The 27,675-nt window shown below is 37.9% G+C and overlaps 1 protein-coding gene across 1 annotated transcript; it reads left to right on the top strand.

The window, feature by feature from the left end:
- The first annotated feature begins 982 nt into the window (after window positions 1–982).
- LOC124542275 (xaa-Pro aminopeptidase ApepP-like) lies at window positions 983–21,748 on the top strand. Its single transcript, XM_047120233.1, has 16 exons — window positions 983–1,036; window positions 1,714–1,814; window positions 4,075–4,246; window positions 6,625–6,737; window positions 7,626–7,761; window positions 8,564–8,659; window positions 10,048–10,247; window positions 11,650–11,736; window positions 12,031–12,120; window positions 13,058–13,188; window positions 14,470–14,622; window positions 16,427–16,556; window positions 17,877–18,054; window positions 19,261–19,352; window positions 20,201–20,314; window positions 21,626–21,748. Exons 2-16 carry the CDS (start codon window positions 1,719–1,721, stop codon window positions 21,746–21,748), a joined length of 1,911 nt encoding a protein of 636 aa, XP_046976189.1. The 5' UTR covers window positions 983–1,036; window positions 1,714–1,718.
- The last annotated feature ends 5,927 nt before the right edge of the window (window positions 21,749–27,675 follow it).

Below are 27,675 nucleotides of genomic sequence, written 5' to 3'. Positions count from 1 at the left end.
TAAATTAGCAACCACTAATTCAGAACTCGTGTATCTACTACCTGTGTTCAATTCTATTGGTATCATTTCCTTTTTGGGGTTTCCACTAACACTACTAATAACATCCCATGTGGCTTTAATTCTATTACCAGAATTCAGGACTTTTTTCTTTAAATATAAGGACTTAGCAGAAATGCATACTGTTTTAAAAATTTTGGAATATTTATTGATGTATTCTAAAAAGGCTACGCTTCGAATCCACCGCCTCATATCATATAAGTCGTATAATTTATTTCTACTTTTATAAATACCAACAGTAGCTCAGTCACTAAACTTTAATTTTGTGTTACTATAACATGATTTTATTTTAAATATATTGTTACATTCTTTTAATATTACTTCAAAAAATGAATTATAAAGCTCATTTGGATCCTGTGTTGTAAGATCTAGATTAGACAATTTATACGCCACAATATCTTTAAAACAATGTAATTTGTTTGCCGTTATTGGCCTGTATGTTATTTTTATAAATGTTTTATTTATTTGTGTTTTAATGAAAACTTCTGACCACAATGGTCAGAAGTTAAATTATTTATAATTGATACTTCATATATTTCACAGTCACAAAACACATTGTCAATACACGTAGAAGTATCGTCGGTTATTTGCGTCGGTTCATTAACTCTATGGGTTAAATTAAATGACATAAACAAGGCGACCAACCGAACACTTAACGTAGTTTCTTTAAGCAAGTCGATGTTAAAGTCCCCACATACAATTATATATTTATTAGTTTTACATAGCTTTTTAAGAATGTCCTCCATAGTGGTTTCAAACAAATAAAAATCTCCCGATGGGGGCCGGTACACGCAGCCTATAATGTACTGTGGAAATTCCACGCAGGATAGTTCGATAGTAAGTTCGATAGAGAGGGCCACAATACGAGGGTCGATTTCGTCATTTTTTTTCTTGAGATAACATTGTTTTTTTTCTTTCAGATTGACAGCTGTCATCGATGGTTTTAAATTAGAGGAATATCGATCTACCTCAAACAATTGTAAGTTATTTGAAATCATACCTTTTAAGTCAGTTCACTGGCATTCATCTTCCGTTGATATATTTCACCTTTTGTTAGCGTTTATTACAAACAGATTTAAGTTTTCTGATGCTGGCAGTTATTATAAATATGTTTTGTAAACTTTTACGCTTGAATAAAAAAAATAAGGATTTTAGTGTATTTGCGAAAAAATCTGTGCACTCTCGGCCAATGATATTCTAATAAACAGATTTGTTATATCTATACTAAACAACAGAAAAAAGTGTGCTGCGCCGGAGACCGTTTATTTTACATTTCGTTACAAGTAATAAGGCTAGCTTGATAAAAACAATAAGTAAAAGGGATAATTACAACAATTAAAAACGTATTAACTACGTAATTATGATGTATTGTAACGTATTACTACGTAAAACGACTAAAGGCAAACGTCCCAATTAAGACGTTTTCTAGTCTTCACTTTTTGCGCGTTAATAACATATCTGTTTACTACAACATCATTGAATCTCGGCACAAAGAAAAGTCAAAATAAAAATAATCAAACGTATTATAGTGAAGCGAAATGTTCAAAAAAAAACATGTAATAATTGTAAAATATCTTTCACTGACGGAAAGTTTGTGTAAAAAATTATACGACTTTTTTCATTTTATTTTAAATAATTTTTTCGTTTTTTTTCTAGCAAAGATGTCGCTACAACGCTTGACAGCGCTGAGAGCGCTGATGGCGAGCCAGCCGACTGCGCTGGCCGCGTACATTGTTCCTACCGCTGATGCCCACAACGTAAGTGACGACAGCACTCAAAATTTAAATTTGGAACTATTGAAGATGATCATTTTCAAAATTTAAAAAGTTTTTTAGGTCTGAATAGGCTATTTGACAATGCGAAAAATAAATTGTGAATTATTGTAATCAGTGTATATTATGAGTTTAAAAATGGTTATTTACTAACGAATCTTGAAAATAATACTTAATTTATTCAAAAATCAATAAATAAAAATGCATTTTTTCAAACGTTTGTCACGTGACACAAAACGCTCTTGATTGGCCGGGCTTATGATGAAGTCACTTTCTTTTAAACCTTACTTTTCTACTATATGTACCACAGATTAAAATACAGCAAAGTGACGTCACCGACCCCATTACAGCGCCATATTGTCCAAGTAGCGTCTTCGCGCGTTATTTAAACATGGAATTTTTAATATGATATTTTTCGGCAAATATGTACTAGAAATAAAAAAATCAACTTTTACTGGGTTCCTTAACCTCTACTAAATAATATAAAATGGATTTTAAAAACCAGTCAAATAGCCTATTAATAAATAAGTTCATTTTACGCCTGGATGGATGGATTTACGCTCGGGTTCCATCACAGGACAGTAATTATTGTAAAGAACAGCATTGTAAATCTGTTTATTCGCAAAATCAAAATCAACTTGATTCAAGTGGGCTTTTACAAGCATTTTTGAATCGTCATTTTACAATTAAGTGAAGGTACCACCGGTTCCGAAAGTAGATTCTACCGAGAAGAAACTCAGTACTTTTACAACATTTAAAAAATACAAAGTCATGTTAGTTAATACAATTATTTAAATTAATATATCCTGCTTGGAAGTCAACAGGTATTATGTCCACGCTTTTTTATCATCTAGATCAACTATGCGAGTTTCTTATCGTTTCTTCTCGCTAGAAGCTGCTTTCCGAAACGGTGGTAGTATGTAATTATCGAAGATTCAAAAACGCTTCATTGTGAAGTTTACTTGAATTAAATTGATTTGATTTGATGATTTTAAGTTTTGAAAAAGAGCCACTACTTAGTTTCTTGCCGGTTCTCCTCGGTATGATCTACATTCCGAACCGGTGGTAGCTTCATTTAATTGTTAAATGACGATTCAAAAGTATTTGAAAAAGCCCACTTGAATAAAGTATGTTTTAATTTTCATTTTAATCTCCTGAATGATTTCTATCACCCAGGACAATCTTAAGAGAAACCAAACAACTACGTACGACATATATAGACTATAGCACTGGAAGAAATATTAGGCTTTTCAACTAAGATGTTTTGTCCCTTGAGTGTACACTGGCTCACTCACAATTAATAGTAATAGGCTATTTGACGATTGCGAAAAAATAAATTGTGAATTATTGTAATCAGTGTATATTATGACTTTTAAAACGGTTATTTACTAACGAAACTTGAAATTAATACTTAATTTATTCAAAATCCATAAAAAAATGCATTTGATCTAACGTTTGTCACGTGACATAAAACGCTCCTGATTGGTTGGGCTTATGATGAAGTCACTTTCTTGTTAACCTTGCTTTTCTACTATATGTACCAGAGATTAAAATACAGCAAAGTGACGTCACCGACCCCATTGCAGCGCCATATTGTCCAAGTAGCGTTTTCGTGCGCTATTTAAATATGGAATTTTAAGTTTGATATTTTTCGGCAAATATGTACTAGAAATAAAAAATACAACTTTTACAGGGTTCCTTAACCTCTACTAAATAATATAAAATGGATTTTAGAAACCAGTCAAATAGCCTATTGTGTTGAAATTTGTGATAGAAACCTAGCCGTACCATAAAGTCAAAATTTGACGACCGTGCTCGATTAGTGTGTACACCAGTTTTCACGGCTACACAAATCCGAGGTCCCGAAAAGTTCATTAGTTCTCTATGTTGTCTTAGGTCTGGGTGTTTGTACCGTCGTTTCTGATTTTCCATAACACAAGTGCTTCAGCTACTTACAGGACGACAGCAAATGCTGAGTGATTTTCCTTTTTGTGGCATCGTACTGCTGTGTAGGCAGCATTTTGTTTTTATTTATTTATGCCTCTTTTTATAATCTTTCTTAGATATTATTTAATAGTATTGTTATTTTAAGTTTTTGTTTTTTTTTTTTGTTGTTTTGTTTATGTCACTGATGTCTCAAAACGATGCTTACAAATAAAATTCTTTCTTTCATTCTTTCTTTCTTTCTTACATTGGGCTCAGAGTAATGTATGTGATGTTGTCTCATATTTATTATTTGTTTCAGTCGGAGTACATAGCCCCGGTGGACGCAAGGCGGGAATGGTTGTCAGGCTTTACTGGTTCCGCGGGTATTGCCATCGTGACGGCAGCGAAGGCTCTCGTCTGGACGGATGGAAGATACTACACTCAGTTCCAGAACGAGGTCGATATGGGCGTATGGACTCTTATGAAACAATGTAAGTGATCATGTCTGGTGTGTCGAGATGGCCCAGTGGTTAGAACGCGTGCATCTTAACCGATGATTGCGGGTTCAAACGCAGGCAAGCACCGCTGTTTCATGTGCTTAATTTGTCTTTATAATTCATCTCGTGCTCAGCGGTGAAGGAAAACATCGTGGGGAAACCTGCATGTGACAAATTTCATAGATATTCTGCCACATGTGTATTCCACTAAACCGCATTGGAACAGCGTGGTGGAATATGTTCCAAATCTTCTCCTCAAAGGGAGAGGAGGACTTTAGCCCAGCAGTGGGTATTTACAGGCTGTTGTTGTTTGTTGTATGTCTGGTGAAACCAGTGCCAATACCTCCAACTCCACTGGGTTCTTGACTAACTTAGCCATTTCGACCGGAGACATTTGAGAGACGAATATCAAGGGTTCTGTAAATTGCCTTCCTGGAAACAGATTCGATTTTAATAAGTTTACAATACACAGACAGCCGAGCCCAGTGGTTAGAACGTGTGCATCTTAACTGTTGGTTACGGGTTCAATCCAGTCAAGTACACAAGTACAAGCAAACAAATGTAAATATAGCTTAACGGCTGATGATGGATGGCATTAGAAATTCTATTGCCAAATCTCTTAGTATTGTTGTATTGAGGTTTTAAGGGTAAGTGAGCCAGTGTAACTGGAAGCACCCAGGCTCTCAAGGTCGGTGGCTGTTATGTCTTACAGCGACAGTATATTTAATAGCGGTGGTGAGGGTATCACAACCGAGATATATTAGGTTGGGGAAAAAGTCTTTTCGCATATAGTATGTATGAACTTGTAATAAAATCTCTTTGGCTATACCATTTGTATCTGGCTGGTTTTGGTATCATTAAAAAGTTTTAATTTTAAAGAAGGCACTTCCAAATTCAAATTAGGAATTTGTGTGATTTTCATTTGTTTTTGTTGTTGTTAAAATGAGTGAATCTAAAGAAGAAATTCGATACATTTTAAAATTTTACTATAAAAAAGGTAGAAATGCAACTCAATCCGCGAAAAAAATTTGTGATGTTTATGGACCTAATGCAGTATCTGTGAGAGTAGCGCAAGTTTGGTTTAAGCGTTTTCAAGCCGGAAATTTTGATATCAAAGATGCATCTCGCTCTGGTCGCCCTGTTACGGACAAAATTGATGCCATTTTTGTAAAAGTGGAGCAAGATCGGCATATTAGTAGTTACGATGTAGCTGAAGAACTGGCAATTGACCACAAAACAGTTTTGACTCATTTGAATAAAGCTGGGTACACAAAAAAGCTCGATATATGGGTGCCTCATGAACTCACTGAAAGAAATCTAATGAACCGTGTACTCATTTGTGATTCTTTATTACGACGTAATGAAACCGAACCATTTTTGAAGAAGCTGATAACTGGTGATGAAAAGTGGATCACATACGACAAGAACGTGCGAAAAAGATTGTGGTCAAAGGCCGGTCAAGCTTCACAGACTGTGGCAAAACCCGGATTAACTCGCAACAAGGTAATGCTGTGTGTATGGTGGGATTGGAAGGGCATCATTCATTATGAGCTGTTACCGCCCGGCAGGACCATCGATTCTGAACTGTATTGCGAACAATTGATGAGATTGAAGCAAGAAATTGAGAGAAAGCGGCCAGAATTGATCAACAGAAGGGGTGTGGTTTTTCACCATGACAACGCTAGACCTCACACATCTTTAGCCACTCAACAAAAATTACGAGAGTTTGGCTGGGAGGTATTAATGCATCCGCCGTATAGTCCTGACCTTGCACCTTCAGATTTTCATCTGTTTCGGTCTCTGCAGAATTCCTTAGGCAGTGTCAGGTTAACATCACGAGAGGACTGCCAAAACCACTTGTCGCAGTTTTTCGATCAGAAGCCCCAAAATTTTTACAGCAATGGGATCATGTTACTACCAACAAGATGGCAAAAAGTTACGGAACAAAATGGCACCTACATACTTTAGTCAAATGTAAATAAACTATAAAAAAAACTTTTTGAATTTTCATATAAAATACGAAGAAACTTTTTCCCCAACCTATTATGAGACAACATCACGTACATTACTCTGATCCCAATGTAAGTAGCTGAAGCACTTGTGTTATGGAAAGTCAGAAGTAACGACGGTACCACAAACACCCAGACCCAAGACAACATAGAAAACTAATGGTAATCTACATCGACTCGGCCGGGAATCGAACCCGGGACCTCAGAGTGGCGTACCCATGAAAACCGGTGTACACACCACTCGACCATGTAGGTCGTCGAGATATCTGTATAATATGTCCCCAAACGAAACGATCTTGCCAGCTCTCCATAATATATATATTAGTATAGAATAAGTAAGTAATTTATTGTGTGTATCTCCAGCACTACCTGATACGCCCTCAATGGACAAGTGGTTGACGAGTAATCTCGTATCCGGTTCCGTAGTGGGTGTGGACCCTCACACCATGACTAGGGAGGAGTGGACGCCTCTACAGGTATGTTATATAGTCTGTGTCAATTTCAAAAGGAATAAAAAATTTATTAAGCTGAGATGGCGCCGTGGTTAGAACCTATGATTAACAGATGATTTCGTGTTCAAATCCAGGCAAGCACCACTATATAAATGTGCTTAATTTGTGTTTATAATTCATCTCGTGCTCGGCGGTGAAGGAAAAAATCGTGAGGAAACCTGCATGTGTCTAATTTCATCGAAATTCTGCCGCATGTGTATTCCACCAAACAGCATTGGAACAGCGTGGTGGAATGTGTTCCAAAATATCTCCTTAATGGGGTCTTAGCCCACAATTTACAGGCTGTTACTTACTTTAAATGATTTATAGAAAATCAAACCAACTTAAAAATGGGAAACAGCTATCGAAATAAAAGTATATGTCTTTGAAACTCCTAGACCGATTTTAATGAAACCGTTCCTTAAGTTGAAGTGTATTTAACTTAGATTTAAAATGATTATCTCAATAAGACTTAGTTTTTTGTGGTATAGGTTGGCGGCGAGCATATGCGCCACCTGATAGTAAGTGGTCACCATCACCCATAGACAATGACGCTGTAAGAAATATTAACTATTCCTTACATCGCCAATGCGCCACCAACCTTGGGAACTAAGATGTTATGTCCCTTGTGCCTGTAGTTACACTGTCTCACCCTTCAAACCGGAACACAACAATACTGAGTACTGTTATTTGGCGGTAGAATAACTGGTGAGAGGGTGGTACCTACCCAGACGGGTTTGCCCGCCCTACCACCAAGGCTTATAGTTTTGGACAAACATACGAACATAAATGGATCATTATACCCAAAAATACACTTACCAAAATATGGCTCAACAAAATAAATCGAAATATATTTTTACTTTTTTTTCTCAGACGGCGTTATCGAAGGCGAAGATGCAGTTACTGGCTGTGGATAAGAATCTAGTCGATTTGGCGAGGTTCCAGCTCAACGACCTACCACCAGAGCGGCCTTCCAAAGACATCATGCACCTTGCCATCGAGTATACAGGTACAGTACGACACACCTTAGATGTCGCATCGGCAAAATTCGTAAAACCGATCACATCCGAATTGAGTACGCTATCCCAAAGTATCAATATCTATTTCTCATGCGAATATGATCTTTGCGCAAACGTAATAACTCGTAATATCGTATGAGCTAATATATTCGTCAATTCGACGCGTCGCTTTACACGCACTCGCTGTCTCGGGTCGAACTGACGTGGGAATCTATAGCGACGAATAGCGTCGAATGGCGCGACAGGGAGCTATTTTTATTGGTTATGTAAATCGGCAGTAATCGGTTTTATTTTTATTCCATTGTATTTTCCGATGCTACATCTAATTTGTTTCTTACTATACAGTACGACACAACTCCGACCGATTTGGTTAATAATGTGTGTGAAAGAGAAAAATATGACGTTTAAAGTGCATTATTTGATTTGGGTGGTACCACCATCTAAAGTACCTCGACTATTGATTTGGTCGATAAAGTGTGTGAAAGAGAAAAAAACTATAGGAATGCTTTAAGTACATTATTTGATGAGTAGGTGGTACCACCATCTAAAGTACTCCGACCATTGATTTGTTCGATAAAGTGTGTGAAAGAGATAAAATATGGTGACGTTTAAAGTACATTATTTGGTGTGGGTGGTACCACCATCTAAAGTACCCCGACTATTGATTCGGTCGATAAAGTCTGTAAAAGAGAGGAAAATATAGGAACGCTTTAAGTATATTATTAGATGTGTGGGTGGTACCACCATAAAGTACTGTGACCATTGATAATATCATTAGTTTTTTATTAACAGGAAAAACAGCCGGACAGAAGATAAAGGAGCTCAGGGACAAAATGGCGGAGAAGAACGTCTCAGCTCTTGTTATAACAGCGTTAGATGAAGTCGCATGTGAGTATCATTCACTTGACAATACATTCAATCGTTCATTCATTCTTTGAATGACGGAATAGCCTATTGATTATATAATTGAGTGAAATATATTTACAGTTTAACTTGAAATATGAATTTAGTTTAAGACCTCTTTGTATACAAAATTGGTGTGTATTCCACACCCTAAGGGGTACAATATTCAGAATATAAATATAGTACAACACAACTTAGATGTCGCATCGGCAAGATTCGTAAAACCGATCACATCCGAATTAAGTACGCTGTCCCAAATTATCAATATTTATTTCTCACGCGAAAATGATCTTTGCACAAACGTAATAACCTTTAATATCATGTGACCTAACATATTCGTCAATTTGACGCGTCGATTTACATGCACTTGCTTTCTCTGACGCGTGAATCTATAGCGACGAAGAGCGTCGAATGGCGCGATAGGCAGCTATTTCTATTGGTTGTATAAATCGGCAGTAATCGGTTTTAATTTCATTCCATTGCATTTTCCGATGCTACATCTAATTTGTGTCGTACTATACTTATTTTTAAACAATATTCCAAAAATAAAGGTTCATTTTTCTAAATTATAAAATGAAGGACTCCCATAGAAACTAATATATATTATTTAAATTAAGATATAATTCAATACAAATTGTGAACTCAGTATGAATTGATTTTTTATATATTTAACTGGCGACCCTCTCACGTCTAAAACTAACAGTTTCTATACTATATCATACATATAAATCTTCCACTTGAAACACTCTATCTTATAAAAGAAACCGCATCAAAATCCGTTGCGTAATTTCAAAGATTTATAGTAGCGGCACGCTATGATGGCCGTTTTGACGTTTGCCCGCTCATGAAGTTTCGTATTTAATAAATAATTACATCAAAGGAGCAAATTGTTGTTCTCTATTGTCAATAGTGAATTAGTTATAAAATTTATCGAATGTGATTTCTAAACTACAAATATTAGGGTACCGCGAAGATAACTTTTTTTTACGACTCCGATTAAATATAGCCACTAGTGTTTATGGTTTCTTTTTTGTATCAATTTATTTCTTGTATGTAATGTGTTTATAAAGTTATTCATTCATTCCAATTTTTGATTTAAATTGATTTCGTTCGAATGTATTACTTAAACTTATTTCATATTTTTTTTATTAAACCTTTTTAATCAGATACTACTTGCGACAAAAACTTGAATTAAATTACTTGCAAAAAAACAAAGATTTGAATATATTATATCGATAATAACTTTACATTTCACATCACTTTTTTAATGTGTCAAAACGGCCATCGTATCTTGCCGCTAGTATAAGCATACATAGAGACATACAGTAAGCGACTTTGTTATATACTGTGTGATATCATCAATATTCTTTCAGATACACTAAATCTTCGGGGTAGCGACATCAACTACAATCCGGTATTCTTCTCCTACCTCGTGATCACTCCATCCTCGGTGGTACTGTTCTGGCGTGATGGCAAGATACCACAGGATATAAGGCAGATCTTGCTGGAAGAAGGTGTCGATTTGGAGGGGAGGCCGTACGATGATACCACTAGAGAGTTGAAAAAATTAGCCGTAAGTAACTCTGAGTAAAAGTAACAGCCTGTAAATTTCCCACTGCTGGGATAAGGCCTCCTCTTCCATTTAGGAGAGGGTCTGGAACATATTCCACCACGCTGTTCCAATGCGGGGTTGGTGGAATGCACATGTGGCAGCATTTCGATGAAATTAGACACATGCAGGTTTCCTCACGATGTTTTCCTTCACCGAGCACGAGATGAATTATAAACACAAATTAAGCACATATATATAGTGGTGCTTGCCTGGGTTTGAACCCGCAATCATCGGTTAAGATGCACGCGTTCTATCCACTGGGCCATCTCAGCTCTCCTCTGTTCGATTGCTGAACTGATTTTGATGAAACTTTCTATAAAGTAAAGTTTGAACTCCTAGGAAGGGCTACGTCTAACATCTGATGTAAAACTTTTAAACATGAGCGAAGTGGGGGTGACTTTTGGTATATACGTGATAGTTCCTCTGTCTGTTACGATTTTACTGCTGAACTACTGAACCGAAATTGATGTAAACGGAGCTTGAATCCCAAAACGTCATAAGCTTTTTTACATCTACTAGCACTGAAGAAACTAAAGTACAATAAACCGTACCCCCATTTCTTAAGGGCGCCCCCTTACAAGCGCAATTGATTTGGTTTATGATGATTTAACAAACGCGTTGACATATAATACCTCGCTACCCTTCTGTCCAAAAATCCAAAGTAGCACGATTTTTAAGACATTCTCTGGTTACAAACACTCTGCGGAACCAGCTTTCGCTAGCGGTTTTTCTGAATCGACTAGGGAACCTTTAAAAGATAACGTACTCGTTTCTTAAATGCCAGTGATGCAAGACACTGGTGTTGTAGATTTCAATGGGCGATGGTGGTCACTTACCATGGTGTGTGCTCCTTTGCCACCTATAACGTGAAAGTTCAAAATTCAAACTCAAATAACTTTATTCAATATAGCAGCCTTACACTTACTTATTGATGGTCAGATTAAACACCACCGGTTCGGAAAAAGAAACACCCCGACCGGAAAAGAACCGGCGAAAGAAACTCAGCGGGTCTTTTTTGTCTAATTTGTTATATACATATACTGTATATGAATAGAAACAGCCAAAAGGCGATCATTTCATTCCCAAGGTGTGCTATTAATCATAAGCTCACTAATTGTATCGTAACCTTTCGCACACAAGCGTTCCTTAACAATTTTGAATTTGAGAACAGCATTTTGAACGCTTTCTGGGATCGTATGTCGTATGTCGTTGTAGAACCGTATACATTGTCCCACAAAGGAGTTACTGACTCTATGCAGTCGAAAGGAAATCCAGTACCTCCTGCCTACCAGGGGGGAGGGGTACCTCTATACGTAACCGCGGATGAAGTAGTAGTATATATATTTTTTATATTTATTTATAGAGAGAGTTGTCAGAAAATGGCGATGGGGAGCATTCGATCTGGTTGTCCAGTGAAGCGAGCGAGGCTATACATCGGGCTGCGTCTGGGGTGAGTAAAACTAAGAGATAAGGCCTCCTCTTCCTTTGAAAGGGCCTTGAAACATTCCACCACGCTGTTCCAATGTGGATGGTGGAATACACATGTGGCAGAATTTCTATGAAATTAGACACATGCAGGTTTCCTCAAGATGTTTACCTTCATCGAACACGAGATGAATTATAAACACAAATTAAGCACGTGAATATTTATTGGTGCTTGCCTGGGTTTGAACTCGCACTCATCGGTTAAGATGCACGCGTTTAAACCACGCGGGCATCTTATTAAAAACGAATCTGCTTCCAGGAAGGTGATTTGAAGAAACCCCTGAATCTGGTCTCCGAAATATCCCCTGTCGCTCTGGCTAAGTTAGTCAAGAACCCAGTGGAATTGGAGGTATGTATATGTTATAAGAGCTCGGCAACAAACAGTAATGGTAAGGCATTGTGCAAGCCCATATAGATACCACACATTTAGGATATTCAAACAGCAAACAGTAATGGTGAGTATTTTTGTGGACCAGCTTGAGTGAGGCAGTATAACTACAGGTACTTAAATCTAGTGCTAATGTACATGGGTGGTGGTGACCATTTACCATCAGAATCCACTTGTCGGTCTGCCTTTCAAAGCGCAGATTCGGTGCTCTCTTCCACCAAAAAATTTGAATCGATCATTACAGCACTTATAATGCGATAATATCGATTATGGTTAAGGTTTTGCCATTTGGCAGTAGAAACTGTTACGAGCTGGACTTGATTCAGCGTTTGAGAAGCTTTGGACCCTGGTAGAAATTGTAGGCGACGTGGATGGCTGACTTTATGATATGCGTAGGGCACAGTGGTGATGGTATGCGGCATGGAAGGTAGGAGACTCTAGACCTCGATGTAACCCCAATTTACCTCTCTAGACTGTCACCCGATCACCCCCCCTCCCCCTATCTACTGAAACAGTCATACAACAACAGCCTATAAATTCCCACTGCTGGGCTAAAAGCCACCTCTCCCTTTGAGGAGAAGGTTTTGGAACATTTTCCACCATGCTGTTCCAATGCGGGTTGGTGGAATACACATGTGGCAGAATTTCTATGAAATTTGTCACATGCAGGTTTCCTCACGATTTCCTTCACCGCTGAGCATGAGATGAATTATGAAGACAAATTAAGCACATGAATCAGCGGTGCTTGCCTGGGTTTGAATCCGCAATCATCGATTAAATGCACGCGTTCTAACCACTGGGCCATCTCGACTCAAAACAGAAACAGTCATAAAACCCTATTAAGTTAGCAACCAGCACCATTAATGATTTCATGGATTTATTTGACCGTCATTTTAAGGGTTTTCGTCAATGTCATATAAGAGATGGCATAGCGGTGGTACGTTTCTTCAAGTGGCTGCACGATCAGATCGACGGTGGTACCACCGTCACCGAGGTGCAGGCTGCGGATAAGCTGCTTGAATTCAGAACGTAAGTACATCAATCTATACTAATAATAGGCTATTTGACAATGCGAAAAATAAATTGTGAATTATTGTAATCAGTGTATATTATGAGTTTAAAAATGGTTATTTACTAAAGAAACTTGAAAATAATACTTGATTTATTCAAAAATCCATGAATAAAAATGCATTTTTTCAAACGTTTGTCACGTGATACAAAACGCCCCCGATTGGCCGGGCTTAACTTGACTTGACAAACGTTTGAAAAAATGCATTTTTATTTATTGTTTCGTTATTAATAACCATTTATAAATAAATATACATTATATATTATAAATCGTAATATACACTGATTACAATAATTCACAATTTATTTTTCGCATTGTCAAATAGCCTATTCCACAGATATTTTTAACTTTGCCGTTTCATAAATTCGTGCATTGACATCATTTGTTTCAAATACTTTGGTTTACATCACGACACAACATATTCCACCACTCTGCTCCATTTCGGATTGGAGGATACATATGTAGCTTGTAAGTAATTGTAATTGTATGTAATTTGGTTGAAATCAGTCACATGCAGATCTCCTCACAGTGTTTCTCTTCGAGATGGTTTATAAACACAAATTAAGCACATGAATATTCAGCGGTGCTTGACTGAGTTTGAACCCTTAGCTTTAACAAAATGTCTCTGATAATGTCTGATATCTGTTTGTTCCGGCGAATCTCTGGAAAGGCTGGACCGATTTTGATGGGACTCTCACTGGTTGATAGTTTTGACGTGACAACGTCTTGTAAATTGGTTTGCCGGGTGACATTTCAAGAAACTGCGTTACGCTCCGCTCACGATATGCGCTCACAATGAGAGCGAGTGAGAGGCACGCGTGCCTTCCACTCGGGCATGGTTAGCCCGCCTAAGAGCGAGAGAGACAAACATAAAAAGTGAAAGGCACGCGTCCCTTCCACTCGAGCACAGTTAGCCCGCCTAAGAGCGAGAGAGACAGAGCGAGAGAGAGTGAGAGAGATAGGCATACACACCGGTTCATGTCTTGCGCTTCTATTTCGCTTAGGCGCCTGCATACAAGTTTACACGTTGCCAGTTAATTGTAAAACAATAGTGTAGTGATAATGTGAAGGTTGAATGTTTTAAATTGTTACTATTATTTCATCCTTCTTCCTACTATACGAATGAATATTCACATTAAAATTATTTTACCACTCAAAGTCGTTGTCACGTAAAACTTTCGCCCGTATACCGACTTTACAGGCAACCAATATTTTTTTAATAATTGACATTACATTTACAGAGAGGAGAAGTACTTCATGGGTCCCTCGTTCGAGACGATCCCGGGTGCGGGTGAAAACGGCGCCATAATACACTACAGCCCCTCCCGCGACGGACCTCAGAGGGAGATTCGAGCCACCGACATGTTCTTACTCGACTCCGGTGGACAATACATGTAAGGGCTCATTTGTTTATATATAATCTGGTTTTAAAACAAACCGATTACTGCCGATTCACACAACCAATAGAAACAGCTCCCTATCGCGCCACTCGACGCTATTCGTCGCTATAGATTCCCGCGTCAGTTCGACCCGAGACAGCGAGTGCGTGTAAAGCGACGCGTCGAATCGACGAATATATTCGGTCATACGATATTAGAAGTTAATACGTTTGTGTAAAGATCATATTCGCGTGAGAAATAAATATTGATAGTTTGGGATGGCGTACTCAATTCGGATGTGATCGGTTTTACGAATTTTGCCGATGTGACGTCTAAGTTATGTCGTACTATAACTGGTCGGGCTTTTGCGTTCGTAATGCTTCAGTTGTCAAACTAAAAAGACTGTTAAGGAACGCTTGTATGGGAAAGGTTATACAATTAGTGAGTTTATGATTGATAGCACACCTTGGGAATGAAACGATCGCCTCCTGGCTGTTTCTATTCATATACAATATATGTATATTTAACTAGTTGGACAAAAAAAAAGACCCTCTGATTTTCTTTCGCCGGTTCTTCTCAGGTCAGAGTGTTCCTTTTTCCGAACCGGTGGTAGTGTTTAATTTGACCATCAATAAGCATTGGCGTAAATAGGGCGGTGCCTCCGGTGCCCAGGCACAGGGCGTAGACTCTGGTTGTCGCAAGAATAGACAGACTGGACAGGACTATTGTTTTTTCGTTTTGCTCTTGTTAAGATTCCGCTGAGCCCCTAGTACTCGATTCCAATACAAACGTACTTACATGCTAGTATCGTTAATAACATACATCGCGCTCATTATTTGGGCAGCGCACGAGCGCATTTGTGTTTAGTGTTTATCGTTAATGGGCAACGCATTTGCAGTAGTGAACCTGCGTTTAAGTTTTAGTGAGTGAGACAGTAAAATAGGCAAAGGGTCTGTTTAAATAGGGCGCAGTTATAGAAGCCCGCACAGGGCGAAAGGGCTATTTACGGCACTGTCAATAAGTAAGTGTAATGCTTACATATTGAATAAAGGAGTTTGAGTTTATTTGAGTCGCTATTAATGTTGGTAAAGATTAGTTTACTTCGAAACATAATTGGAATAGTCTTGTATTATAAACAGTTTTATATGTTTTAATGGTATACGCATATATAATAAGATATCGGAAAAATAAAATCAATTTACCATTCACAAAATTTGAAAAGTTTATTATGACTAAATTAATAAATAAATCTTATTATAAATTGAAAGAGTACTTTTAAGAAAAAAACGCTTCGAGTTAGCCTTGGTTTTCATCACAAAAAACCGCATCAAAATCATTTAAACCATTTATTTTGCTACACACATACATTACATAGATTATACAGGAAAAAAATATTAAATTTAAAGAACACAGTGTAGGTAGCAAGGGGTTAATCTCAGTATAAGCTGTGCTAATGCAAAGCACTGATTTTCAGATGGCCCCTGACTATTGGGTAAACATACACACATGCGCGCATACGAAAATAAATAAATGAAATTATAAGAACAAAAACTAAAAACTAAAAAGCCCTTATACTAAAAAACAAGAAACATATCACACAAAAAGAAAAACATCACAAGGAACTTAGAGATAAGATAGACAGACAGACAGACTTAGACATAAGACATTAAAATTGAATATGATTAATACTAAGTCTATTAGGTAGTATGAATAACACTATATTTGGAGTTTGTTAATCCATTGCGTAGTTTCAAAGATCTAAGCATACATAGGGACAGACAGCGGTAAGCGACTTTTTTATACTGTGTTATGATGGCAGGGATGGCACAACCGATATTACACGCACGAGACACATGGGGGAACCGACGTTAGCCCAAAAGGATGCCTTCACGCGCGTACTCAAGGGACAGATCGGTGTCGGATCGGCGCTGTTCCCTAAAGGGGTCAAGGTAAGACATGGTCTTTAACACGTATTAACTAGCTTCACTTCTGTGCTAACTATGTTCTTGGTGGTAGGACTTAGGATTTTGTGCAAGCTCGTCTGGATAGGCACCACCCACTCATCAGTCATTCTACCCCCAAATAACAGTAATCAGTATTGTTGTGTTACGGTTTGAAGGGTGAACCAGTGTAACAGGCACAAGGGACGTAACATCTTAGTTCCCAAGGTTGGTGACGCATTGACGATGTAAGGAATGGTTAATACTTCTAACAGCGTCATTGTCTATGGGTGATGGTGACCACTTAACATCAGGTGGCCCAAATGCTCGTCCGCTGCTTACATCGTCAATGCGCCACCAACCTTGGGAACTAAGATGTAATGTCCCTTGTGCCTGTAGTTACACTGGCTCACTCACCCTTCAGACCGGAACACAACAATACTGCGTACTGTTATTTGGCGGTGCTTTGTAACCCGCAATCATCGGTTACGATGCACGCGTTTTATCAACTAGGCCATCTTGCCTCACTCTTATAATCCGTTGGAGGGCAAAATCCAACACAATCAGAAAGAGCTCAGCGCAAGAACTATACGTGCTTACCGGGCGGTTACTGAGAATATTTCGATGGAAAATACATTAATATTTTTATCGGCCCGAACTGGACTTTGAACCCAGGCCTTTATACAGCATGTCAGTAGACCAACGTAGCAGTCTTTATGCATATGAGTCGTGGTGACCACAAACCATCACTTAAGCCATAAGGTATAGCGCGTCAAGTGTAAGTTGGCGTGTGGCAAAAACATGTACTAATTTTTCTTGTTCATTTATATCTTATTTGTTTTATTTACCCTTATTTAGAAAACTTACCAAAAATCTATTAAAAATGTGACGTAGAGAATTATTCTCTAGGGAGATATTGGTAATGTGTAATGTAATGTAATGTAACAGCCTGTACATTTCCCACTGCTGGAATAAGGCCTCCTCTGCCATTAAGGAGAGGGTTTGGAACATATTCCACGACGCTGTTCCAATGCGGCTTGGTGGAATGCACATGTGGCAGACTTTGAAATTATACACATGTAGGTTTCCTCACGGTGTTTTCTTTCCCCTCCGAGCTCGAGACGAATTATAAACACAAATTAAGCACATATATATAGCGGTGCTTGCCTGGGTTTGAACCCGCAATCATCGGTTAAGATGCACGCGTTCTAACCACTGGGCCATCTCAGCTCGATATTGGTAAAGACAAGACAAATGGTGTAGCGGGTGCTGCCACAGGAACGCCATCTTATACTTGACAGTCTGTAGTATGTACATCTCCCATTCCAGGGTAATGTACTGGACACTCTCGCTCGTAAGTCTCTCTGGGACACCGGCCTGGACTACGCTCATGGAACGGGACACGGCGTCGGACACTTCCTCAACGTACACGAGGGTCCCGCAGGCGTGTCCTGGAGGCCCTACCCCCATGATCCCGGTCTAGCGCCCGGTCAGATACTCAGTAATGGTGAGTCGAAATATACTTCATTCAAGCAGGCTTTTATAAGCACTTTTGAATCACCGGTTCGGAATGTAGATTCTGCCAAGAACCGGCGATAAACTCAGTAGTTACTCTTTTTCAACATTTGAAAATACAGTCATGTTAGTTAAATACAATTATATATGCATGTAATATATCCAGCCTGGCAGTCAACAAGTATTAATTTCACGCTTTTTTATCGTCTGAATAATCTTGTATCGAATAATATGCCTTCTTTACCAATGTATTTTTTAGAAATTATTTGAATTTGTGAAACGGCAAAGTTAAAAATGTCTGTGGAGTTTTGTTATATAAACGGATATCTTGTTTCTACCGGATTTTGACGACGTCATTGATTTAGTATGTGGTAAAACTTCTCGTCTAAATAAGAGACTCATTGAAATACATTATATATATTGTAGAATTTTATGGCAATGACGTAATTATTATTAAAAATACCGTGTTAAGAGTGTTGCCATTTGAAAAACTATGCAATGCAGATACTTAATATATTACAGAACGTCTTACAACGTTCATTTTTCAGTCATTAGACAATACAAACCGCTACATCTTATGACATCATAAAGAAACCAAAATTATCAGTTTTTCTCTACTATATTATATATGTATTGTACAGTCGGGGTAAGAAAAGGTTCGTCGCCTTAAGATCTATTTCCGTGTGTTCAGTATGAGCGATCTGCTTTACCGATCGAGAATGACATATTGCGTCGCAATGATTCGACGTTTAGATTCAAAAGGTACTAAGAGTTTAAGACTTGACAAAGGAATGAAGTTGAAAACTGACGAAGGTTTTCTTACCCTGACTGTACATATAAACCGTCCCCTTGAATCTACCTATCTATTTAAAAAAACCGCATCAAAATCCGTTGCGTATTAAAGATCTAAGCATACATAGGGATAGACAGCGGTAAGCGACTTTGTTTTATACTATGTAGTGATAATACAGTATACGAGGTGATTAGGTCAGTGAAATAATTATTTTTTGTAATTTAAAGTAAATAGACTGAATAATACACCATCTCGTCGTAATTTCCTTTTTTTTATTAAGGTATGCGAACAAGCAAATGAGCCACTGAATGGTAAGTGGCCACCATCGCCCATAGGCAATGGCGCTGTAAGAAACATTGACCATTCCTTACATCGCCAATGTTCTTATATATATTTTTTTTACAGAACCCGGTTACTACAAGGTCGGTGAGTTCGGTATAAGGCACGAGGATTTGGTGGAGATCGTATCTGTGACCAACAGCAGTGACCACCCCAGGGTGAGTGTACAGAGTAACTTACCATCAGCTTAAGTTCTGTGATAGTAACAGCCTGTAAATTTCCCACTGCTGGGCTAATGGCCTCCTCTCCCATGAAGGAGAGGGTTTGGAACATATTCCACCACGCTGTTCCAATGCGGGTTGGTGGAATTCACATGTGGCAGAATTTCGATGAAATTAGATGCAGGTTTCCTCACGATGTTTTCCTTCACCGCTGAGCACGAGATGAGTTATAAACACAAATTAAGTATATATATATATATATATATATATATATATATATATATGTATAGTGATGCTTGCCTGGGTTTGAACCCGAAATAATCGGTTAAGATGCATGTGTTCTAACCACTGGGCCATGTCAGCTTCTTTCTGTGATATATTACGGGCAATTCGATAAGTCTGGATAATGACCGGTCTGTATTCATAATGCGCGACCCAATTGGACAATTTGATTAAAACAGCAAACAACAACAGCCTGTAAATTTCCCACTGCTGGGATAAGGCCTTGTCTTTTTGGGTTGGGTTGGAAGGTTTGGAACAATTTCCATCACTTGAGATGAATTATAAACACAAAATTAAGCATAGAAATTGGGCGGTGTTCTTAAAATATTCTTGTGCTTAATTTGTCTTTAAAATTCATCTCGTGCTCGGCGGTGAAGGGAAACATCGTGAGGAAACTTGCATGTGTCTAATTTCATCGAAATTCTGCCACATGTGTATTCAATCATGGAACAGTGTTGTGGAATATGTTCCAAATCTTCTCTTCAAAGCCTTAGCCCAGCAGTGGGAAATTTACAGTTGAGTTGAGCCCTGCGATCACGTGAAATACTTAATTCAATCCACAGGCATCGAAGCTTCTCGGCGATTTCGACGGTCGTGGGGTTTTGGGATTCAACACGCTGACTCTGGTGCCGAACCAACGGAAGTGCTTGAAGCTCGATCTGTTGGACGACTTTGAGGTACGTTTTTGTAGGCATTTACTCCTTTTGAGTTTTTCTTTTTTTCATAAAATTGGAATGCAACTGTCAAATTGATTATCTGAGGGTAAATTGTCACCACTGTTTATAAATATTAAATAAATTTTGGTCAACATCACGTACATTACTCTGATCCCAATGTAAGTAGCTAAAGCACTTGTGTTATGGAAAATCAGACGTAACGAAGGTACCACCAACACCCAGACCCGAGACAACATAGAAAACTAATGAATTTTCTATATCGACTTGGCCGGGAATAGGAACGCGGAACCTCGGAGTGGCGTACCCATGATGCCTTTGGTTACTAAATGTTGTCGATGATGATGATGAAGGCGATGACGCACAGTAGAGCACAGGATTAATTTTGGGTGGATGAAACGGCGGCAGGTTACGGGAACAATTTGTGACCCCCAACAACAACAACAACAACAGCCTGTAAATTCCCACTGCTGGGCTAAATGCCTCCTCTCCCCTTTTGAGGAGAAGGTTTGGAACATATTCCACCACGCTGTTCCAATGCGGGTTGGTGGAATACACATGTGGCAGAATTTCTATGAAATTTGTCACATGCAGGTTTCCTCACGATGTTTTCCCTCACCGCTGAGCACGAGATGAATTATAATGACAAATTAAGCAGATGAATCAGCGGTGCTTGCCTGGGTTTGAACCCGCAACCATCGGTTTAGATGCGCGCGTTCTTACCATTCGGCCATCTCTGCTCATTTGTGACCCCTGTTTTCCCCTTAAACTTAAGGGGAAAATCTCTCAAGACCGTGATCAGACCTGCTGTTCTTTCTGGATCAGAATGTTGGGCCACAAAAGGGATGACTGAAAGAATTGCATGTTGCGGAGATGAGAATGCTGAGAGGAATGTGAGGTGTTACGCGAATGGATAGAGTAAGGAGTGAGTACGTAAGAGGGAGTTTGAAAGTGACACCGATAGCCGAGAAGTTATGTGGAAGGCCGCTGTCATGGTATGGGCGTGTAATGCGGAGGAATGAGGAACATATTGTGAGGAAGGTCTTGAGCACGATTAATGAGCACGAGATGAATTATAAACACAAATTAAGCACATATATATAGTGTTGCTTGGCTGTGAACCCACAATCATGGGTAAGGATGCACGCGTTCTGACCACGCGGTCATCTCAACTCTCGAGGGTTGAAAGCTATACTAAATACTGCTGTCAACTCTAGGCATGTTATCTGGACCTCTGCTGACTAGATGCGGAACCAGAATCTCCCAGGATATCACTACACAGATACGAAAATTATATTTTTTTTTTGTTCACAGATAGAGTATATAAACGCTTACCACGCTCGGGTTTTCAAAGTTCTTGGCGAGATTTTGAAGAGTCGTGGCTTGGAAGAAGATTACAAGTGGCTGGATAATGAGTGCCAACCCATAACGAGGTGAGATTTTGCCAGGAAACCTACCTAATGGCTGATAGAATTACGATACACAATATTTAGATGAACTCATCATCATCATGACCTCTGGTCACGGTCTATGGTCATGGTCTGTGGTCGTGATCTGTGGTCATGGTATTTGGTCATGGGTTTTGTCATGGTCTTTGGTCATGGTCTTTGGTCATGGTCTTTGGTCATGGTCTTTGGTCATGGTCTTTGGTCATGGTCTTTGGTCGTGGTCCATTGTAATAGCCCATGATCATAGTCTATGATAGTAATGTTCTATGGTCAATTGTATGGTCTATTTCAAAATTCCAAATAATTTTAAATTAATCAAACGAAATTATATAAAGACATAATCAAAGAATCGTGACAGAAAAACATACCTCATCCATATATGCGGGGAACTCCCGTCTGATGACAGCGTCGCTAATTCGAGCATATAACACGTTCAATACCGAACGAGGTCTAAAATGCCTCGTATGTGTCTCCCTTGCGCTGCTGCTGGGAGAGCATAGATGTATCTGTCGTGCGGAGGCCGTAACGTCTATTTAATATATTGTAGGAAATTGTATGATATATATAACGGAGCATGCATGTCCGAGCCCGTTTTAAAAACATGACGATCTTTAACCATCTTCGGTGGTATGAAATAAAACTCAGGAAATAATCCTCTCTGATTTATTCCAATATGAGGCGGTCCGATCTCTCCGACGGCTCGACCAAGTCTGTCGATACCGGCGGGCGCTTGGCCTTTTTATGTAGGTAACAAAAATAGGCAGATAGACTTATTCACTCAACATAACAGCTGTATACAAACACTAAAATATTTCAGACTAATTTAACATTTCATAATTCACTAAAAATTATTAATTTAACAATCAAACAGTTTTAAATTATTAAAATAATAATTTCAGGACACGTGTTTTTCTTAAATCCGTGGTTTCCGACATATTTATATATATATATATATATATATATATATATATATATATATATATATATATATGATGCCTATTGAATATATAATGCTATGTTGTACCAACTTAATACGGGGTCTCTTTGACCTTGTATCACACTGGAAAAATAATATTCGATCACATCACATCGAGTTTTAGCTTCTTAAGCGTTACAGGCCCTAATGGGCGTACGAGTATTATGATAATTTTCATACGAGGTCTTACACGCCCCGTACCGCAGCTAACTTGTTAAGTTTTACTTGGTGGTAGGGCTTTGTGCAAGGCCGTCTGGGTAGGTACCGCCCACTCATCAGTTATTCTACCGCCAAATAACAGTACTCAGTATTGTTGTGTTCCGGTTTGAAGAGTGAGTGAGCGGTAACTACAGGCACAAGGGACATAGCATCTTAGTTACCAAGGTTGGTGGCGCAATGACGATGTAAGGAATAGTTAATATTTCCTACAGCGTCATTGTCTATGGGTGATGGTGACCACTTACCATCAGGTGGCACATATGCTCGTTCGCCAACCTATACCATAAAAAAGCCAGCCATTATTTCCTTATGACATCGTCATAACGGTCACAGCTTTCTTTTGTGTGTTTGTATTAAACTGTATTTTCTTTTCAGGTCTTGAAAATGGCTCCCGGATATTGCTTTTAACAAAACTTGTTAATATTTATTGATCGTATTTTAATCATTTCATAAATTATTTAACTGGCTCCGTTGTTTTATTTCAAACCTTTATCACAAAGTATTATACGTATATTTATACTAAGCCAAGACGGCCGCGTGGTTAGAACGCGTGCATCTTAACCGATGATTGCGAGTTCAATCCCAGGCAAGAATCACTATATATAAGTGTTTAATTTGTGTTTATGATTCATCTCGTGCTCGGCGAAGGAAAACATCGTTAGGAAACCTGCATGTGTCTAATTTCATCAAAATTCTGCCACATTTGCATTCAATCAACCCGCATTGGAACAGTGTTGTGGAATATATTCCAAAACCTTTTCTGTAAAGGGAGAGGAGACCTTAGCCCAGCGTATTTATGATATTACAAAGGAGGCTTGATACAAGGACGTAGACATTTATATCTTTGCCGTTTCATAAATTTGAATCATTTTCATAACAAACATTGGTAGATAAGGCATATTATTCTATATTATACTGATATTTATTTATACTAAATTTTTTGCCAGTTCCTCTCGGAAGAATCGACTTTTCGAACACTTTGATTTGATTTTAAGTTTCAAACTGCCATCTCGGGTCTGTAAAAGTAATTGGATTTCTATGTCCCACGAATCTTAGTTGGAGCTTGAAGACTGGCATTTGGAAGTTCACTCCCTTGCCTAAAGCACGTCGGTTCAGTGCCTGAAATATTCCCGATCGTACGGCATTTACCTATATAGCATAACTGTTGCTAACATTTGTTGCGGATTGATAAATGTTGCTCTATGCGTTGTGGAATATACTCCAAACCTCCTCAAAATGGGAGAAGATGCCACAGCCCAGCAGTGGGATAATTATGGGCTGTTGATGATGTTATACTGAAAACAACCTAAGAATCCATACTGTACACATTGTCTTATACGCGGGCAAAGCTGCGGGCAAACGCTAGTTCCAATATAAAGCACGTTTAGAACGTATCCTCAATATAATTTACAAATTTTATTATATAATTCATTTATATTAAGAAAAGATAAGCATTTTTTAAGGAAATAAAGATTAAGACCTCTAATCTGATATCATTTATATATTTGCCTATTAAGTATATTTATCAGATATGTTATAGATATGTTGTATATATTAATAATATATCGATTTTGGTAAAAAAATCAAGAGTTTGATGTCAAAATCAAAATATACTTAATTCAAGTAGAAGTTATGTGGAAGGCGGCTGCCATGGTATGGGCGTGTAATGCGGAGGAATGAGGAACATACTGTGAGGAAGGCCTTGAGCATGGATGTGGATGGATATAGAGGTAGAGGACGACCAAGGAAACGATGGATGGATTGTGTGAAAGACGATATGGTTAGAAAGAATGTTACTTGTGAGATGACGTATGACAGAGAAGTATGGAGGGAGAAGACATGCTGCGCCGACCTCAAATAAAATTGGGAAAAGGGTCGGAGGATGATGATGACTTTCAAGTAGGCTTTTAGAAGCACTTTTGAAACGTCATTTAACAACTATATTAAGTGAAGCTACCGTCGATTCGTAAAGTTGATTCTAAAAGAAAAACCGACAAGAAACTCCGTACTTAATATTCAACATTTAAAGATACAAAGCTATGTTCAATTTATTATATTTTATTAACATGAGAATTAATAACTTTAAATGCTCAGATACATACAAATATTAATTAAAAATATAAATTGTATAAATCTTGACCGCGTGTAATGGCGGCAAGAATGCTAGCGTCATTTCCCCGTTGAATCGCAATTCCGATCCTCTGGGCAAAACGAACCAGCCCCTTGTCACCAGTGGAGGCAATGAGGCGAAGTGTTATACTTTTGATGAAGCTTTTTGCACTACTCCAAGGGCCAAGCGTTTCCACAGCTATATATTATTCAAATAGGCTTTTACAACAACTTTTGAATCGTCATTTAACCATTATATTAAGTGGACCATCGTAAAGTAGATACGAAGATGAACCGGTAAGAAACTCAGTAGTTAAATTGTATCAACATTTAAAAAATACAAAGTCATGTTAGTTAAATACAATTATGTATGTAAATAAAACATCCTTCAGAAGTCAACAGGTATTAGCTCCAGGCTTTTGAAATCAAGTTTGTATGCATACATTTATTTTATTTATTTATTTAACCCATTACAACTTGCTTAGCGCTAATATTAATAAATACATATAACATTTTTTTACATAGAAAATTAACAAGTAACAAGTAAGTAATTAAAATATACTGTAAATTAAATAAAGCAATGCTAAGCAAATCAAGTTCGATGGACTAGGTTCCTTACTAGGTGAGCTGCATAGTATAAGCAAAAGTTACATGCTGCTTCCATAATATTGTTCTAATTATACAGAGCACTTATTTTCATTTTAATAAATTTTAGTATCACAGGATATATACATACAAAGCAAGATGAGACTACCTGTAAATAGTAGAAATTTAACATAGTATAAAGTTAAGCTTTTAATGTCTGTACGCTTGGAACTTTTAAACTACGCAACGCATTTTGACGCGGTTTCCAACAATGTAAAAAGCGATTCAAGAGAAAAGTTTATATGTACAACACATGTATATTATAGTAGAGAAAAGCCGTTAATTTCAAATATCACTACCGGAAAAAACAAGACTTGTTTTTATGTTTAATGTTCAGTTTGAAAGTTATATAGGCCCTATTTTTATGGCCACGTGGTGGTATGTGGCCCATAGACAATGGTGCTATAAGAAACATTAACCGTTCCATTCATCGTCAGTGTCAATCTTGGGAACTAAGATGTTATGTCCCTTGTACCTGTAGTTACACTACTTTGACTGTAGAATATATGATTGTTAGAACATTATGAAAATGAAGAAATTACAAGAAAATCTGATAATAGAGCATCCAGCTCGAAGAGGGCCAACTTGGTTTAACTTACTATGACTATAAACCTGTGTATTTTCGTTTCCAAGGTTGGTGTCCAGTTCCCAATATATGAAGGGAATGCGTTGGAGACCAACTTTTAGTTGGCCAATTGGCAATTGACCCAATAAATCTCGCGAGCGTGGTTTCCGTGAGATGTTGGCGATATCTCTTCTTCCAACAATGTTAACAATCTATCGATTGGAAATATCAGCCCTTAGGGGCCCCTATTACGTAACACAATTTGAGGGAGGGGGTGATTTGTAAAGGGTAACGAGGCGTTACAGGGGCGGGAGGGGGTCTTAACCACGTAATTATTTAGCATCGTTTTCTTTTGAAAAAAATATCTGCAAACAACGTTAGAAGGGTAAGGATGGGGATTCGAAAATCTTCAAAAAATGCGTTACCTAATACTTGAACACTCCCTTATCCAAACCGTAAACCATAAAACTAAGAACGGTAATCGTCCGCCTAACTTTGCCATTATAATATTGACGATTGGATCGACCGACACTTCGGTTTCATTCAAGAGATTATTAAATATTTCGAATGCTTTTTCAGGTTTTTTTTTCTGTTTCACTTTCTTTGTAAACTGACAGTATCTGTTCGAACGATTGACGTTTGTTTTTTTTTTTTATACAGCCAAAGCGCCGCTTTTAATCTCTTCGGTAATTTTTATTTCATCTGCTCTCTAAAATTAATTATTTGTAAAATCAGTCAGCAATCAAGAATCATCTACAATTTTCTTCAAATATAGGCTTAAGCTCATTACCGTCTTTACTATAGGACACACGAGCCACGTGAACAGGGCCCCCATCCTGAGAGGGCCCCGAAGAACCAAAAATTTCATCCTTCAGTTTACTGTTATGTATATTTTCGAAATGGCCATATTTTTAAAAGTAACTAACATATTTATCAAAAGGCTAGTGACGATAGTCGATATTAAAAGCAGAAGGCTATGCTTTATAACATACTATAGCCATAAATTTATGTAACTAATCAGATTCCTACGAATTTACGAAAATTACTGCACTCTTTTGACAATACTTATAGCTTGGCTATAAGCAAATCATTTGTACATTGTAAATATATTCCAAAGGGGCCCCAAATTCATGAATGCCGAAGGGTACCAATTAGCTTGAGACAACTCTGCTTAAGCTATTCAAAATAAGGGTATAACAGATTTTGTATGGACAGCTATCGTCCCATAAATATAATCAGTAGAACAAAATATATTTCTCCAAAATATTAACTTCCAATAAAACAAACGGACGTTTTTTTATTTATTTATTAATGATATCTGTCAAATTAATCATTATCTAATCAATAAAACTATAGATATTGATAAAATAATGTCGCTATACAAATTAATGCCTTTACCAAA

Source organism: Vanessa cardui, chromosome 30 (assembly GCF_905220365.1).
Source record: "Vanessa cardui chromosome 30, ilVanCard2.1, whole genome shotgun sequence".
Lineage (NCBI taxonomy): Eukaryota > Metazoa > Arthropoda > Insecta > Lepidoptera > Nymphalidae > Vanessa > Vanessa cardui.
The sequence above is the reverse complement of the archived record's forward strand: the minus strand, read 5'-3'. Positions and strand labels throughout refer to the sequence as shown.

Excerpts from the sequence above, each read along its gene's own strand:
- LOC124542275 (XM_047120233.1), top strand. The coding sequence starts at position 1,719 with ATGTCGCTACAACGCTTGACAGCGCTGAGAGCGCTGATGGCGAGCCAG. Across the intron at positions 4,247-6,624 it reads ATGGACTCTTATGAAACAAT|CACTACCTGATACGCCCTCA; the intron begins GTAAGTGATCAT and ends GTGTATCTCCAG. Across the intron at positions 13,189-14,469 it reads AAGCTGCTTGAATTCAGAAC|AGAGGAGAAGTACTTCATGG; the intron begins GTAAGTACATCA and ends TTACATTTACAG.